We start from the raw sequence: 19,968 nt of genomic DNA on the forward strand, positions 1-19,968 counted from the left end.
CAGTGCAATCTAGCAACAACTAGAAATGAACAATGTTTTCAAATTAAAACAAAGTTGTACAAAATTAAATAACAGTAACATCTTTACATTACTGAAATAAATTCCATTAAATTAATTTTAAAATAAAATTAAAAAGTCAAATGTACAGATAAATAAAACAAATACCTATTTTTTTAAAATATTTTTTCATTACTACTTTTGGCTTTTATCGTCATGCATTCATTATACTTTTCTCTGTGCTGCTTCAGGTGCTGATATAAATTTGTCGTGTTGCCACGTGATGTAGCAATTTTAGTTTGGCAAATTTTGCACTGTACCTCTTTCTGCTCAGTGTCCGATATCCTGTAGCCAAAATATCACCAAATAACAGAGGTAGCATTTTTTTCCTGGGCACAAGTTCATTGTTGGTCTGTTCTGTATCCATTTTCTCCCGTCTCTACACTGCGTGTATAGTCATAAGAAACTAAATCGCTTTTTGATCAACTACTAAAAGCTGGAAAAACATCTGATAAATAAGCCAATGAAATTAACATTATTGCTGAATAGATTCAATATTTACACATTTGCTTGAGGAAGAATTGATGGGGGAAGTTACATTACTATTACTGTTTTCCATAACGTCTATGCCCTTCCATAACATTAGCTGATGTTAAAACTTACAGATAGCACTATAGCTATTTATTGATTAGCAATCTGTCAATGTTGAGATGTAAAAAATATGGTATAACAAATAGCTTCAAATGATAGAATACATAGCAAACAAAATATTGACAATAAATTAAAAGGTTTAGCCTATTAAAATCAATGGCCTATACAGAAATTAAATAAAGCTATAAAATCTTTGATTGTATTTGCATATTGATTAAAGTTACTATAGTTATTTAGTGAAGAGCAGCAAATGAATCTCTCATTTTGTTTGATAACAGAGGTGTTCATGTGAGAATGCACAGATCTTTAATGAAGCATTCGACTACTTTAGTAACTGTTTGTGCTCATTTAAGAAAAAATTAGTTGTGTTTAAAGTAAAACACGCAGGACGGACATGTTTACATATTTTTAAGTGTATTGTCTGTTTCAACACACACCTGAATCTGAGCGGAGAAAAAAAAAAAAGAAGCACTTTTCCGATGGTCCCTTACTAAGAGCTCCTCTCAGTGCGAGCTCTCCTGGCTACACATAATGCGACTGCTTAAACGGAGCAGTGCTCATTATGTCAAGCGAAAAAAAGAAAAAGACAGCTGTGAAACATAACCAGGTTTGTCTTTTTGTAGGAAACACACTTTAGAAGAGGTTTTTGAGTTATTGCCGTCTAACACTGAATGTGTCAGGAATATCGAAAACAAAACCAATTTAACTGCGCTCATTTCTGGCGACCTCCCCCCCTCCCCCCCCCTCCCCCACTGGATGTACAGTGCCCTTAGCATTTGCCTATACTGCCTATGCAGCGGGCCTTAGTGCAGATAAAACATTTTTTTAAAGGTGTATTTGTATATAGAGAGATATATGTAACTACATAGAATAGACAGAGATAGATTGATCTCTGCAGCAGCTGCCGAAGAGCTGCGCGCTGCTGACGCAGCTACTGTGAAAGGCAAATGCCTGCGTGCTGCTTCTGCTTTCCATACGCGCTGCTTACACACTGCTTTCGCTTTTGTTAATTTAATATAATCGCATGATTTGCTGTAATGTAATTACATAGGCTGACATCGCGATTGTGATATGATTAATCGTGCAGCACTACTCTAACGTGTCAAAACATGTTGCCATGCGTTTTACGAGCTACGCCACTCACGCTGTTTAGGACTCTACAAAATTTTACACCTTTACATCGCACTATATCTTTTTTTAATCCACTCAGTGCGTTGTTCAGACCCAACTGTATTAACCGCATCAGCTAATCTCTCCCACTCATTTTTTCGTTTATTAAATTCCGGAGAACAAACTTGCAAATAACAAAGTTTTTCTCCGGCCTTCCTTCGAAAGCAGCACCTCTAAATCACATTCTGTTTAAAGTTTCTCTTTTTGCTTGCTTTTTCGTTGGGTTTTGCCAAAGTAGAGTCATTAGCATATTCATACGGGGGAGGAGGCAGGGAGGCATGTTGCGCTCAGTTTCACATGATTTGGATGTACAAAGAGAATATGCATGTGATTCAGCGTACGCAGTGTTTCATGCATCTGAATTTTTTACTGCGTACGCACATTTACAGCTTTTTTCATACGCAATGTTTGAGTATGATTTCAACGCAAGTCTTCGTACATGAGGCCCCTGGTCTTTCCAGACAATGATCGAGAATAAAGCCTTACATTGTAGTATACTCTGAATGAGCAAAGGGCACGCACTAAACCCAGTTGCCAGGGGATTGCACTGTCTGACTGAGGCACAGCTCAGTACTACCTCACCTCGCTTCCTACGCTGTAATTAAACAGGAGATGCGCAAAATACAGCAATTATGGTCATTAAAATGATTGAAATCAATTAAATTATACCGAAATTGCATTTATAGCACAGATCAGTGGACAAATATTTGTTTTATCCTTATACATCTCATGATTGCAGGTGAGGATGATGCGGTTTGAGTTTGGTCTAAAAAGGAAGGTGTTCTGAGGCGCACTGCTGGCTCGTTGCTATTTTGAGAAACTAAAAAAGATTTTTCACTAGACCAAAACAAACCCGGTCTAAACTCCGGCGCAGTTGCGCCTAGCTTACACACTGCTTAATACGCAAAAGAGAGCAATAAGCAAATATCTTTACATATGAAAAAAATTTTATATTAAGGATATAATAAGAATAGATATAGAATATAAATATAAAGGATTAAAATATTACAAAACATATTATTTTCTAGCCTACATGAATATGAAAAACCACTGCTTTTATGCCTTCTTCATCTCGGGAGGCTTTTTCAGTTCATTCATAACAATTTGCTTTTGTATAATGTTAATATTATTAGCAGTATTATTTATTATATCCATATTTATATTTGTTTTATTAAAAACAAGCTTAGATTTGCTTATCTGCAGGTTTTAGACCATACGGTGCACAGCATGTGTTTAAGGATATAACTCAGGTTTTTAAGCACACTTTGATATTATTGTTCATTTATTCGTTTGCTGAAATAGCTTTGAAACTAATATTTGCGCTTAACAAGTGCAATTAATTATTTATAGACTAATTGATGTCTGTGCAAAGGTTCCCCTTATCCAAGAGCGAAAGTGAAAGTAGATCCATTATCTCTCATTCTCCCGCAGTAGATGCTCTGTTTTACAGTTTTCCATAAAAAAAAAAACTGTTAACTGTTTGCTTGTGAAATGCTCAGTTTTTCCACTTAGACTTACTTTACGTCCTGTAAATAGCGAATGCGCTTGGCAGGACGCAGCTGGCTCTTAAAGGGAATGGGAGATGAGACTCTAATTGGTTTATTCTCAAACCCACCTATAACTCATTAAGAAAATAAACTCAACCCTTTTAGACCATGCGCCCTGACGCAAAGCGGAATTTCCCGTCCTTAAATTAGCAAAAATGCATTCTGACACGCCCTGAAAGTGTTTGCGCCCTGCGTTTTGCGCTCTGCGCATGGACCGTAAAAATAAAGCCCTTTGTGTCTTGGTCACAGATGTGACAACAGGATGTGCACCAACCATTTGTCCTCTTTTAAACTGTCTTTTGGCTGATATGTCACCATAATGTTGTGTGCATTGCAAGATTTTTAGCAAAATTGTGCTATTACGCTAATTAAACCTTCACACTCTGCTCTTACTGCTGGAATGTGCAATCAATAATGATTGGCCACTAATCTGGTCCAATTTAGCCACGAAACCTCCAACAATTAATTGGCCAGTGTTTCAGTTTAATGTCCAACCCCTGTATATGCAAATTTGTACATTTGTAAAATGCATTTTATTTACTAGTTACTTGGCATTGAGAAATCGGAATGAGTTTAGATACATAAATTTGTAAATAGTTTCCAGTGTTTAAGTAACCATATTTGAATTTGCCAACTTTTTATTATTCAGGAAACAAGAACATTAGCAGAGATTGCTAAAGCTGAGTTGGATGGAACAGTACTTGGAAACAGACCCATTCGTATTCGCTTTGCAACTCATGGGGCTGCACTTACAGTACGAAACCTTTCTCCAGTAGTGTCCAATGAGCTTCTTGAACAGGCCTTCTCACAATTTGGCCCAGTTGAGCGGGCAATTGTGATAGTTGATGATCGAGGCCGGCCCACAGGCAAGGGGATTGTGGAGTTTGCTAATAAACCTGCTGCCCGGAAGGCCTTGGACCATTGTGCAGATGGGGCCCTTTTACTTACAACGTAATAACTTTTCTTTTTTAAAGGTTCATTCATTTATTTATGTTTGTTTGTTTTTTTGCATGAATCTGTATTTATTTTTGGTCCTCAGGTCCCCTCGTCCAGTCATTCTTGAGCCAACAGAACAATATGATGATGAAGATGGGCTACCAGAAAAGCTGTTACAAAAATCTGCACAATATCACAAGTATGTCTTGAAATCATTGACGGTCCTTGTTTTCCATTATGCTTCAATTATATCTAAAGGGTAAAAATTGTCTTTTGTACATTTTTAAACTAAAAAACTTCAATGAACTAATACAGGGAAAGGGAGCATAAGCCACACTTTGCACAGCCAGGCACCTTCGAGTTTGAGTACTCCTCTCGCTGGAAAGCACTTGATGAGATGGACAAACAGCAGAGGGAACAAGTAGAACGGAACATACAAGAAGCAAAAGAGAAATTGGAGACTGAAATGGAGGCTGCCAAACAAGAACATCAACTAATGATGATGCGACAAGGTATAGTGCAGATTTAGAACATCAACCAATTTATTTTGTTTATTGCAATATTATGAAGAAAATACTTGAGTATTTCAAAATAATGTTAATTGCTTTTAAAGGCAATTAGGATTTTTCTATTATATTATTACTGATTAAGACAAAAGAGATGAGTATGCAGTGACGGTGATATTACATAGTAACTGTGCGGTCACATGTAGCTCTTTAGAGAATGTAGTGCTTATGTTCTTAAATTAGTCAATTGTAATATTTGTTGACTTAAATCAATAGATCTCATGAGACGTCAAGAGGAACTACGGCGCTTAGAGGAGCTCAGGAATCAGGAGCTACAAAAACGCAAGCAGATTGAGTTGAGGTATGCTTTTTTACCTTTTTCAGCAGAGCCCTTTACTGCAGAAGGCATGGACAGATTACTTTTATTAAAATTGTATTTATTTAAAAAGCATGTAAAGGCTAAAATGAGCACCTAACTCGTTGATTTTGGAGAAAATCTAAACTAATGGTAACTTAGCAGTGAAACTAGCTCTTAAATTGTTAGAAGTTGTGAAGAGGCCTCAAACTGTCCTAAAATGGCTGTTGCTATCAATTTTAGAAACAGTTGGTGATAATGAGCTTTTAAGTGATAATGCAGATAATTTGCTAACAAATGCAAACTTGATTATGTTGACATGCTAGGGCTGGGCGATTTGGCAAAAAAAAAATCTAGGTTTTTTATAAAGTTTAATTGATTCATGATTGTCTTGACAATCCACACAGACGTGACTCAGACTAATGCAACAAAGAAAATCCTACATGACTTCACGCTTTAACAGGAAGTCAACCAGGTCGTACACCAGAAGCGCCATTACACGGCGTGCACAAGACAGTTTAAACTATCACACACCAAATGTGCACATTCGCATGATATTTAACATGAAACGAATCAGATGGCTGTCTGTGGTGCGGCTGTAATATGAACTGCTTTGTGAATCGTGGCTGGGCGGCGTCGGTGTGTGTATAGAAACCTGTTTAGAATTCCAAAATTCATAGCGCTGCGTGGTGCCGCGCGACGTGTCGCCGAGAGGCGCTTCTGGTGTGCTTCCCGCTTCATACAGAGGGTGAACCAAAGCGCATTGGTGCCATTATAATGTATTAAATATATGTTTTTTTTTTTTTTTAAATCGCGATTTCTCTATTTGATTCAAAATTAAATCGTCTTAAAACGTAAATTCGAATTAATCGAAAAAATCTGAAATATCGCCCAGCACAATGACATGCACACAAATAATGTTATTATTGTATTACATGCTTTTTTGGAGCCATAAAAATACTTTCAATGAGCTTGTCTGCACTACCCTTATAAATAGGGTAAATAGCAAAGACTGATGGCTGCTAGTTGTGTTAACAGTATTCAGCATTTCGGAGTGGAGGGAAAATTTCAGGATACCATGCACATCACTCAGGTTTTAGATATGTGAGCTTGTTGATCTTCGAACGAGTCAACAGTAGGCATGGGCCAGTAAAAGATTCTGAGTGTATGATAAGCTTGGATAAAAATATCACTGTTTCATGGTATTGTGATTAATGCTCTAAAACATGTTCTCAAAAAACAGCTTTTTATCCCATTGAACACAATGGGCTCTATCATACACTCAGCGCTATAAGGCTCAGGTCATGTAGGGCATGATTTGTTGCTATTTTCATATGAGCGTAGGTTTTATTTTTACGTTTTGCACCATGTTGTTTAAATAGCAAACCCATTTGTGGACACATAGGTGTGTTGGTCTGAAAAGGTTGGTTAAGGCATTGTTTGTGCATTGTTATTTGGGGCAACTGAGATAGACTGTGGCATTGACCAACAAAAAGCAGCAGGGCTTAAAGTATTCCAGCAACATGCCCGATCTCCGACGTGCGGCCGTGAGGAAAAAAAATATTTTAGAGCCTGCGCATGCGGTTTAAATATAGGGATGCTCAAAATGACCGATTAACCTTTAACCGAAAGAGTGCGTTTGTAACCGATTAATGGTATCAGTTATGCAATTAAAAAATATACTTTATATATTTTTTAAAGTTTGGCTACATAAGGGGCATCTGTTGAATAGTATACTAACGGCCGCGAGTGTTTTACTGTTGTGAGCGGTGTGCTCGAGCGGAAAAAGTGTGTTACCTCAGTCGCGTCTTTTTCATTCTTTAATCTAATGAAAGCACTGCTGAGTTTCTATTGAGATAATAGCAGTGTTTGAGTTGACAAGGCGACTATGGCAAACTTTTAATGATGAAGAAAAGACTTGTGGTTGCTGTTTCAAGTTATCCAGAGCTGTATTACTTTACAGATCTTGAATATCACAATATTATAAAATTTACAATTATAACATCAACAGCAACACGACTCGTGCACACCAGCTGACTTAGTTGTTTCCTAGTGACATACATTAGACCACCGCGCTTCTTTTTTCTTGTCACAAATTTTCTGTTATGTTGCCAAGGACTACATTTATGAATATAATGTTAGAGGCGATTCAGCAAGTTCAAGTTCAGCCATGAACCTCGTTGGAAAACCTATATTACATCGCAAATCTGGGAACATTTTGGATTTGTGGCGAACGAGAAGGGTGAACCAACAATTTGGATGAAGCTATTTGTAGGGCTTGTTTTAAAAAAAAAAACAAGCGTTAAATGGACAAACACGTTGAATCTCCATCTGGAGCCATTCATATGCGGAGCCAGCTCCAATCATGTCATCTTCACAACGCAAACACCCAACTAGTCAGCCAGGTATTGCAGAGGCCTTTTCAAAAATGTACAAATACAAAAGAGAAAGTAATAAATAGTAGACGTAGACAACAAGAAATGGAGCAGCATATTTGGAAGCTGATAACACGCCGTTCCGCAGTGTAGAGAAGCCAGCTTTCCAAGCAAGATACCCTCTCTTTGCCACGGTTGCGAAAAAGTATCTGCGCTACAGGCACACCGTCTGAACGGGTATTCAGTGCTACTGGAAACATTGAAATCCCAATTAGGTCTCCGCTTAAACCGGACAAAACCAACATGTTAGCTTTTCTGGCAAAATGTTTTAAATATAAATAGAAAACAAAAGGCGGAGAGACACTGTTTTTTCAACATCTGACTTATATCGTTACGAGCCTAATAGGCTAATATTTTTGTTCTTTTTCTTATTATCATCAGTTACTATTTATATTATTGATTAGTATATTGTCATTTTAAACTATTTGTGAAGTTCTTAAAATGTAACATTTCATTGTTATTATACTGTTTCAAGCATAAAGTTGTTTAATATTTAACTATGTTATTTAAGGCTGTATTGTGTTGTTTTATCAATGAAAGTTAAACAATAAACACGTACGTTTGTACAGATAATTAGATATTAAGCATAATACTTTGGTCTTTGTTATTTCTTATTTTTTGCATAAAATGTAAATTAACCTATGTAAATTAAATCAAATAAATAAAACAGCTTACGGAAAGGATGCAATGAAGAAAAAGCATGCTCTTAATCATTCTTCATAATCTTATTTTGCAGCCTACATGGAATAAACCCATATTGCGCTGACAAGAACAAGCTCCAAAAGTTAAAGTCTAAAGCGAGTGGAGTTATTGATATGTTATTAATATTAGTTGTTAATATTAATGATCATATACATGATCTGCGTTGTATAATAATTGCTGTCACGGTGTCGTGTCTGCGAATTTTTTTATTTTTTAAAAATTTTTTTCTCATTGAAGAGCAGATAATTCATGTTATCGCCGTCTTCCCAGCCAGGTTTTCATCCACAGTTTCCACTTTTGTTTCTGTTCAAACAATGAAGTATCGTCATAGCAGGCCCGGCGGCAGGATGTCTTAATTGAGAAATAGTTTTGAAACAAATCTTTGCGCTTAACTAACGAAATTACGTACAACACGTTTCCTTATCCACGAGAGTGAAAGTGAAAGTAAAGAATGAGGAGGCTCATCTCTCATTCTCCTGCTGCAGGTGCTTTGTTTAACTATTTTCTTACTAGTGAAACCCTCAGTTTTTCCACTTACAAAGTCCGTCATGTAAATGGCAAATGCGCTATGGCACAAAGAGAATAGGAGATGAGACTCTGATTGGTTTATTCTCAAACCACACCTATAACCCATTAGGAGAATAAGCTGAACCCTTTTAAACCATGTGCCATGGTGCAAAGCAAATTTTTCCATCCTTAAAATAGCAAAAATGGATTCGGACACACTTAATGCTTTTGCGTCCTGCGCTTTGGGCTTGGATCCTCAAAATAGAGCCCTTGAGGTTAATTGTCATTTTCTTTCATCACACGCAGCGCACACACACATGAACCAAAATAAGTCATAATCATAAGTGATAATCTTTAATCTAATAACTTTTATTAAAAATGTTGACTAAGGTTTTGTGAAATAATAATAACAGCAGAGCATTAATTAAATGCATATTTCCTGTGGAACGATCGATTTAAGGTAGCCTGATATTTTTATTTAACAAAAGAACAAAATATGATTGGACAAACAGCAGACCCTCATCCATTGGACAAGCTCCATCTTCTGGTCCAAAAAAGAAAGAAAAAGAAAGAGTTTTAAGGACTTACAACCCAGAAAAAAAAGAAAAAAGAAGTGATAATGGTCTTGATTTCACTTCTAATCTTCAGTTTAGCAGTTCAGTTCTTTAGCATTTTATAGGACTTGCATTTTAAGCACTTGATATTGTTTAGAAAAAAAAAAAACACTTCATTTGACAGTACTTTTAAATAAGTGGTGCAAAGCATAATCTCATATTTCAGGTTCAGTTTACCAGTTTTTTAAGCACTTTAATCTCTTGTTACTTTATTTTTGTTATTATCGTCAATATTTTAAGCTCTTCTGTGCAGTTTCTCTCCACCAAAAGTTCAGGCTCAGGATTTATTATTTTTTCCCCCCTTGCATACTAGGGATGTCCCGATACAACATTTTCACTTCCGATACAATACCGATATTGCAGTATTCAGTACAAACCGATATCGATACAAATCCAAAATCAGCACAAATCATGAATATTTTACCTTTACTGATTTTTATTGAGTGGAATGTATGAACAGCTAGATCAAACTGAGAACAAAAGTCAGCAACAGTAAGTATGAAAAAAAAAACAATTTATTAACTATTGGTTGCATAAATGTGAACCTTTTACATAAGAATATATAAAAATAATTAAAGAATAAATATTAAGACCCTGAAAAATATCTTTAAAACAAAACAAACTTAACCAAACATATAAACAAATATATATATATTTTTAGTGGAAAATACTAGTTAAAGTATTTTTACTATCAGTAAATGGTAGAAACAGCTAAGAGCAGGAACATAAGAAGAAGAAAAAAATATTTTTTTCTAGTTATTGGAAGTTATTGTTATAAGTTATTGTTAGGTTTCTAAAAATGTGCAGTATTATAGTAGAAACATTTACATGATCAGATCTATTTAATCTGTGTTTCATAAGAAGATTATGGCTGTATCAATGTTCCCAAACAAAACATTATTAATTTTATAACAATATATATTGCACATATTATCTTTAACATAAATATACTTGCAGTAGCTGAATTGAAACACACATTTCCTCCACAGCACATAAAATAATGTGACTTTTAAAAATAATTTTATTTATCAAAATGTATTTTATTTGCATAATATATTGCACAGATTCCACCCTACTTCCCACATGGGAAAAGTATGACAATGTAAAGAAACACAGAGCTGCAAACTCATGTGCAAAGCTGACACTGTTTATCAGAGCACTTTATCTTTCTGGGCTTTTAAAAGAAAAGTTAAATATGGGAATGCCCATTAAATTTTCCTTCTGCCCGAAAGTAACACCATTCTTTCTTTTAAACTATAATGGCCCTCAGCAACAGAATGATTTCTTATTCTTCTTTAACAGAAAATTAAAACAACAAAAATGTTTAGCATTTAACACATTTTACATGACAGCTTTAGAAACCGAAAGCAACTCCCGGACTTGTTAGGTGATTTAGAAATCCTGGCTGAATGCATTTTTTAAGTCCCAAATAGAGGACATGTCCGGGAAAAAGAGGATGTATTGTCACCCTAAATAATGAGCTAGATCGGTCTATTTAGTAAAAGACTTTTCTTTTCAGCGTGTCCTCGCACTCTTCTTAAAGCTACGACCAAAGTCAGAACAGACCCAGCAGAGCATCCGAGTCTGTGGAGTTTCTCACGCACACAGAACCGGGCTGCTGAGGTAAGTCTTATGTGTGGGAAGCGCTGGTGTTGAATTGGGTATAACACTGGATGAACCACGACATGCCATGACCGAATTGTAACAAACGTTTTAAATGTGGCTCGCACGATATGTGCTAAGTCGCCATTCGGTGCCTTGCGTTGCTTAGCAGCATGTACAAAACAATGTAAATATCGCTTGACGTGAAGTAAATAAACCTGAGATGTGCCATTGATGGCGTCAGCATGTACTACGTCACAATAGATTTCTATCATAATACACCATAACTTAGTGTGAAGAGCATGGTAAATATTAAAAGGACTTTGCTTTTTACTATTTCGGATATAAATATTGGATCTGGACATCCCTACCTAATACATACAGGATCAGGGCCGCAGTGGGACTCCTTTTCAGCCTGGAGTTTCAAGCATTAGACCGGCCCACCTCAGTTCACGACTGACTATATTAAAATAAGGTCATTTCCAATTCAGTTTCTAATTACACTATCACATGCTGCATTTTGCTCATGGGGCTGCGAAACAATAAATAAAAAGAGCAGAGCTGCGGCAAAATAATGAATAAAAAGAGTGAGGCTATTGTCAAATAAATAAATAAATGAAAAAAAAGTGCAAGAGAGTGCAAGCAGCTAGAAACACTGCTTGCACAAAAACGGACCGGCCCACCTGGAACTCTCCCGGTCCGCCCAATTGGCCAATCCGGGCCTGCACAGGATGTACAGCAATACACTAATATCTTTTCATATGAAAAAATAATTAACTATTAAAATGTCAAAAAAAAGTTAAAAAAAATAATTGTATGCACATAAATATAAAACCACTACCTTCTTCCATTCTTCACCTTGGAGACTTTGTAATATGGCTCTGTTCTAGTCAATTTTTCATGACAGTTTGCATTTGTATAATGTTATACAATGTTATTCGTTTATGTGTTTGCTGGTAATTAAAATTGAATTTAGAAGTAGTTTTGAAACAAATCTGTGCAATTAACAAACAAAATTACCAAATTAAATATGTAGGCTAATGGATGCCTTCAGTGGAGTGAGTTCTCACCGTTTCCTTACTCCGTGAAAGTAAAGGAGTAAAGTAAAGAGGCTGAATGGAGGAGGCTTGTTCTTTATCATTGTTCTGTAGATGGTCTGTTTAACTGTTTTCTTGCTACTAAAGCGTAGGGCTGCACAATTAATCATATTATTATCACGATAATGATATTGATTGTGATAACCCACAATCAATCAATAAATATTGTCGCGATTTTACATTATAAAGACCAAGCCGTTATTTAATTGGGTGGAGTTTACAAATTGTACCACATCACAAGCATGAGATGACTGCATCTGGATTACATGTGTTTGAGGAATTCAATGTGATCAGGCCTTTGCTTCTGTTTAGTCCAAACTTCCCAAGGTAACACAAAAAACCTCATTGACCACCTTCAAAGCCATCACAAAGTGTCTGTCATCAGTGGGTTAATGAGCTCAGGAGAATTCTGCCTTACATTTTTCTATGCATTACTAACATCACTAAACCAGACAACAAAAATTTTAGCACATCGAAAGTAATTAAATTAACTGTCTTTTGATTTAAAACTTTATGGAAAGGATTAGGAATTAATCGCAAACACCAAAAAAGCAATTATCTAACACATGCATTGCTGTCACGCTACGTTTTCGAGGATAAATTCACATCTGAGTGCTGCTCTGAATGGAATAAAATTATTAAAAAAGACATTAAGACTATACACTTGAAATAAAACATTTACAACATTCATAAAACTTTCGTTTTTAAAAGAATCAAGCAGATAAAAAAAAAATTTGTAAAAGAGAAATGACAGGAAATTTGCAAAAGAAAAAGATTAAACATATCGGGACTGTTAAAACAACATTTTATATTTTTTCGACTCCAATACAACAGCTAAGATATGATGAATGACAGAGTGTAAAGCTGTCTCTCCTGCACTCTTCAGCAGCGCAACCCAATGTTTATGTATAAGGAGGCAGAGAGAATGCGCTGTTTATTTTCACCTCAAGATATTGAAATAAAAACACTGAACTGCTCATCACACTTAAAGTTAAACTAGAATGCACAAGTTAATGCGCAAGTTAAAATGTTAAACTTGGTTGCACCTCTGACCTGCTGTTTAACTAACATTTGTTCGTTCGTTAGTATTATTTTAATTGCCCGCGCTCGCCTACCTTGCCATAGTAGTAAATGAAAAAATCACAGCTTTTAAGATTTGAAAATTGCACCTTTTTTAACTCGCGATTTCAGTTTAAAATCAATTAATCGTGCAGGCCTAGTCTGCTCACTGTGTGTATCTTCACCATGCTCACCTGGGTTGATATTTAAACATGCTATGAAGTTTGCCACACCTACGCAGTTGCACACTTCACATTTTCTGCGCATTCCAGTTTTCACAAGTAGGGTCTGTCTGCGGACTGCAAGGCAGGCGTAACATGAAGGTCTAACCACCTTTGGGGTGTAACTTGTCATACGTTAGAGGCGTAATTTAACTTTTAACGATGTTAAAACTATGTTGTTAGCAAGATGGTGCTGCACATCAATTATTAACGTCTACATCTACCTCAACCCTAAACCCAACCATTAGTTAATAACGTCTATACCTTCCCTAAACCTAAACTCATCCATCATAGTTATTATTGTACAGCCGTGAGTTGCGGAGGCTTTTATACCTCATACACGCTTGCCATTGTACTGTTATTTGCAGCCACAGGGGGCGATGCCGAGTAGGCTTACTGTCATGACAAAACAGGTGAAGTCAGCGAGTGAAGTTGCTAAATGAATTGAAACATTTGGTGAAAAGTATTTCTGCCATCTTGCCAACATCTTGTTGGTTCAATGGGATCTCGATAACTGCAAGTTACGTCTCCAACTTATCACAAGTAATGCCTATTCATCTTACGCCCCCATCTTGCAGTCCGCAGACAGATACACTTGGTTCATTCACAAAATATTTCAACGTCTATACTATGCAGAAAACAACAGCCAATCACATTACTTACCCAGTTGCATAAGCCATCAAAACTACTTCTGTGTGCACACTGAAATCTGCTTCTCAAATAGCAAGCAGGTACCAAACTGAGTTCTCAGTTCAACATGCAACTTGTATACATACACTAAAGGTGCTTTCACACCTGTGGATTGATTCACTTGTTCCAAACCGGAATTAAAATTGTTACAATGACTACGCTTGCATGAACATCAGTAATCAAATTATTTGCCTTAATCTGAATAAGTCAATATTATGATTAAGGCATTTACATGAGTTGTTTGTTGAATGTTCGGTAACACTTTATAATAACTATCCTAATAGTTCATTCATTAATAAAGTGTTAGTTAATGACGTATTAATGACTTGTTAAATAAAAGTTAATAGTTTGTTAATTATTTCTAACTGTGCCTTATTGACCTTATTCTCCGCAGACGAGCGGGCGCTGCCATTTGAATCTTTTTGGCACGAGACTTCCGGTCTCATTCACTTCCATTCATTTTTAGACATTAAAAACTGCTCGTTTCGCTGTTTGATGTTGCAAACTGATATTTCCTTGTTATATTATTCTACTTGGTTTGTATAGTCATGCAAACATTTGTTTGTAGAGCAAGTAGTTTGACCGTTTTTTTCCGTTTTTATTCCTTGTCATTTCTCCCATAGGCGACTGAAACGGAAGTTCTAGGACAATCGCGAAAACAGGCGCACTTTCGCATTTTAGAATAAGGTCAATAGATAGCCAATAGATAACTTACAAGCTGTTAGTTAACAAGTTGTATATGACGTTAATTGTATTTAATGATTTTTAACTATACCTAGTAAATTAGTAATTGATCATGAACAAGCTGTTTATTGTTTATATATGTTATTGGGAGGTTAGTAGTTGCAACTGTTATTACATTTATTACCTGTTAGTAAATGAGAAATAGTTGCAACTTTAGAAAAACGTCCCAATCACATAAATAAGCTAATGTGAGTTATTGTAAGCTAAAAGTTGGAACTATTCCTCATTTACTAACAGTTAAAAAATGAAGAATGGTTGCGACTAGAATAACGTCCCAATAACATATATAAACTGATACTTAACACGTCTTAAGTAATTAACTAACAGCTTGTTCATGATCTATAACAATTTAAGAGGTATAGTTGTAAATCATTAAAATACAGTTAAGTCATTTATAACCTATTAACTAACAGTTTATTAATAATCTATTAACTAGTTATAACGGATAGTTATTCTAAAGTAGGGTTGGGTATCGTTTGGGTTTTTTCGATACCGGTGCTAAATCGATATTTTTAAAACGATTCCGGTGTCAAAACGGTGCCTGAGCCAATACTTTTTAGCCACAAAATGATGGTATCTCTTTAAAAATATTTTATTTGACAAAATATAAAAAAAAAACTTTTTAATAAAACTTTGTAATTACAGTTTAAAGTAAACATCAATTCATATTGTATTACATTAATACATTTCCTTTGATCATTTGTTGGTTAGCATGAATTTAAGATTTGCATTATGAAATTACATTAGCTTACTATTAACCTGTGGGGGGAGGGCAGGGGCAACGTACTTTTTAATAGCACATTTCAACATATATATATATATATATATATATATATATATATATATATATATATATATATATATATATATATATATATATATATATATATATATATTAGGGTTGGGCATCTAAGCTATAATGCCGATCCGATACGCATCTCGATACAAAGAATACGATCCGATATATTAGCGATACATTTGTGACATATTGCGATGCAACACGATACGATTTACATCCATATCACGATACAATGCGATAATTCAGCACTAACTAATTAGATCAAGTTTATGAGATTATGTGAAAGAGGATGCTGTGCCATTGAATGAGTTTGATTGATTATTTATTAACCAAGCAAAACCAAGACTTTTTTTTACAAACTGGCTTTTCTCTCAGAGCCAGAGTGTCAGTTTACAGTAGAGGGCCATTTTAGTACATATAGCACATATTATTTAAGTAGTTTCAAGATAAACAGAATGTATAAGTGCAATATATATTAAAATATATATATTTGCACTCTTTCAACATAAAGGTTTAGCATTGCACAACAAGAATTGTGATTTAACTTTTCAACTATGAAAACAAGTTTTACAAAGATATATTTTGCCACTGAATATTCAAAACTTAAGGTCGTGAACTAGCAGTGTTATGCTGCTTTGAAACATCACTGTCACTGTAAACAACAGGCTAATAAAAATATAACAAACCAGCAATCTTCTTGCTGTGAGGTGGTCAAACTACCCACTGTGCCACCGTGACACCAATTATTTTTATCATTATTATTATTAATATTATTATTATTATTATAATTAAATAAAAATTAACAGAAGTAGGTGTTCAAAACCTTCGTTCTCCGTGACACTAGGCTGAATATCTTTGCAGATGAACAGGGCCGGCACGTCCATAGAGGCGACCTAGGCGGCAGTATAGAGAGGGCGGCGTCCGCAACACCCCCCCTTACCACCCGCATCCTCAGTTATGTCCGCGACACCTCCATCAGCGCCCGCTTGTCCTCAGTTATATCCGCGCATAGGGTGGCAGAATAGAGGTCCGCGACACCCGCGTCCTCAGTTATATCCGAGCATAGGGCGGAAGAATAGAGGTCCGCGACATCCGCGCGTCCTCAGTTATATCCGCGCATAGGGCGGCAGAATAGAGGTCCGTGACACCGGCGCGTCCTCAGTTATATCCGCGCATAGGGCGGCAGAATAGGGGTCCGCGACACCAGCGCGTCCTCAGTTATATCCGCACATAGGGCGGCAGAATAGAGGTCCGCGACACCGGCGCGTCCTCAGTTATATCCGCGCATAGGGCGGCAGAATAGAGGTCCACTGGACGATGGAGCTTTCACAACAACACCGTGACGCCGCTTCAAGTAAGATTTCAGATTAGTCGCACTGCCCGCGTATTTTACAGATGCGCGGCACACTTTTGCAAATTGCATCTGTCCTGTCATGTCGTCCATCCTTAAATCCATAATGTTGCCATACTTTAGATTTAAAACTCAGTGTGGAATAAAATGTTTGTTTTGCTTCTCGCGCTTTCTGAGGGCGCACCACTAGCTTCATCCGCACACCTGATACAGTTGTAGTGTAAGTGTACACATCCGCAAATCCGTTAGGCTTACTTTATGTAGGTCGATTAAATTATGCGCCAAAAACAGGTTGACAACACTTGTTAATAAATAAAAAATACATTCTATATTAAAAATATAAGCTTTATCTTGGAAAAACCGATGCATCTCGCAAAAACCGATGCATCTAGATTTGCTTCCAAAATTTCATTCATCCTCTGCTGCTCAACCGATGCACTCGCATCGTGCACGCGCATGACAGCGTATCGATACATATCGATTAATCTTCCCATCCCTAATATATATATATATATATATATATATATATATATATTTATATATATATATATATATATATATATATATATATATATATATATATATATATATATATATATCACAAAATGCTTAAAACATTATTGGAAGTCATTTGTTTTCATGCATCACTCTGCAGTCTTCATAAACAAGATAATTAAATGACTTAAACTCAAAATAATCTTCCTTGTTCATTTATTTGACAAGTAACGTTGTACTGGTGTAGGAGAACACATTTCTGACATTCAAGTACATCAAGGCACATTGCTGCACCTGTAAACTTTAACAGGCCTACAGTTGAAATCAATTTATTTTGCCCTCCCATTCATTTAAAATAATGTTTCTGAAGAAGTTTCCTAAAAAATAATTATTCTGGAGTCATAAAAAGTTATATTTCTTATTGTTTATTTCATGAATAAAAGCCGTTTTAAAGGGTCACGAAACACCAAAACACATTTTTTTGAGCTGTTGACAGTCGTATATGTGTCCCACACTGCTAAAAACACTATTAGGACACCTTTATTTCACTAAAAAGTGTAAATTGGTTGTTTTTGCGTTATTTCAAGCAAATTCGTACTTCCGGTTTGAAACAAATTTTGAAGCTGCGTCATGGCCATGACATAATAGCGTGTATTCCAGCGTGCAGACTGGGCGTCTGTACCAGAGTGAGTCTTATTACGTCTTACAGTGTGATGCATTAATGCATGAGTAAGGCTTGGTTCAAACCAATCAGCGCGCTCTATTGTGCAACTTCATTAATATTCATTACTGTCACAGTTAGACGGCAGAGACGCCACATTGTATTGGCAAAACAAGCGTGAAGTGTTGCTTTAATAGTTTGCTGCAGTTAGGTTTCGTTTTCATTTTCTCTCTGTGAGAGCTCATCTGGAGTCAGGCGTGGATTAACAGTGTACGCGACGTTCGACAACAATAACTTACGTGTCTAAGGAGGAACATTGTTTACCTGAGAGCTGTTCTCATCTGCAAACGCAGAGATCCAGATTCGCTTGTAGTCTTCTCTTCATAAAGACGCGTCTCTAGTTGCTGGTGATTGTCCTGTCTCTACAGATTTGGTAAGTGAGCGACCAGTGCTCTTTGTTTATTCAGTTTGTTTGTATCGAACAAACTATTGCACCGAGTGTAAACATGTTACCACCACAACCAAACTTTAATCTCATGTAGGGTTTTTACCGCATTGAGTGACCGGAATAACACATGCGGCTTTCTGACACTACTTGCCGTGTGCATCTAAGTTTTCGGGAAATGCTGAGGTTTTTTTTTTCTCTCATTCGCCGTGCGGTATCAAACATTGCATGAAAAATACACGCTTAGAGCAGTTCCTCCAATCAAATATCTCGTTTGTCGTGAGGGGCATGAATGAATTCCCTGAATGAAAGAGCCAAACTGCAGTTAAAGTCCACCATTTAATAATTTGGCAAATAATTCGACTACAGATGTCCATATAGGTTAAACACCATCACTTTCTCCTGTGTGTGTATTTTGACTCTGTAACTCAGCGCGTGCCCAAATAGACACTCCCACACCATCCCACTTTTCTTCCTCCGACCCTCCCCCCTAAACAGAGCTGGACACGCCCACTTTTCTGACTTTTTCCAAAGTAGAGGTGTGAAAACACCCTGCTGAAACGAGGGGGTTTCATGGCCCTTTAAATAAAAATAAAAATAAGGTCAGTATTATTAGCCTCCTTAAGAAATATTTACTGTATATTTTTGATTTGCACAACAAATCAGTTACAAAAAAAATGTACTAATTATTTCAACTTTCGTAGTCAACTGATTAAGTCTAAATTACACTTTAATCTTAATAAAAAAACTATAAAATACTTAAAGGGACTTTGTCTAAATACAACTGTCTTGCAAAATATAGTAAAATGTTATGCACTGACTGTCAACATGGGGAAGAGAAAACAGTAGATATTAGAAATGAGTAAGTTAAACTATTATATTTAAAAATGTGTTGTAAATAAATCCTGTGTTGAAGTCGGAAATGAAGGTAAAACTAAACGAGTTGAATATGACTGACATGAGCGCGACTGAAAAATAAATTTGATCAATGTTTTACATCTGTTTTTTGGTACATTACTTGCCGACTGTTTGTAAAATCAAGACTGCATTTCCTAACGTAAAACCATGTACACTAGATTTCTGATGAATAATGGTCTCTGCATAGCCGAGGACTTCCTATAATAACAGTGTTAAAATCGAAGTCTAATATCATCAACGGTGGAAATTTTGATAGTGTTTCACAACATAAACATGCCTGAAGTTTAATCTTTTTATTACCTGTGTCAATTTGGGCGTCAACTTCTGACGAATGCGGGGTTCTGATGCTCGCAGCACCGTCACAGAGATAGCAAGTGCCACGAAAACAGAGGGAGTGAGCATAAGCGAGTGCCCGGGGGAGCGAATTTGCTCGTGCATTAAAGCACGCGAGAGAGGCTCTGACTTT

The 19,968-nt window shown here is 36.2% G+C and overlaps 1 protein-coding gene across 4 annotated transcripts in view; it reads left to right on the forward strand.

The window, feature by feature from the left end:
• pspc1 (paraspeckle component 1) overlaps positions 1 to 19,968 on the forward strand; it is a 57,898-nt gene that overhangs the window by 11,952 nt on the left and 25,978 nt on the right. For all 4 annotated transcript variants that reach the window (XR_012402924.1, XR_012402925.1, XR_012402922.1 and 1 more), the window contains 4 exon segments: positions 4,015 to 4,316; positions 4,405 to 4,500; positions 4,617 to 4,813; positions 5,084 to 5,168. Coding sequence is in view for 1 of the 4 variants with exons in the window: in NM_001045258.1 (NP_001038723.1) it covers positions 4,015 to 4,316; positions 4,405 to 4,500; positions 4,617 to 4,813; positions 5,084 to 5,168 (680 nt within the window). In the remaining 3 variants the exon portion in view is untranslated.

This window comes from Danio rerio, chromosome 1 (assembly GCF_049306965.1).
Source record: "Danio rerio strain Tuebingen ecotype United States chromosome 1, GRCz12tu, whole genome shotgun sequence".
NCBI lineage: Eukaryota > Metazoa > Chordata > Actinopteri > Cypriniformes > Danionidae > Danio > Danio rerio.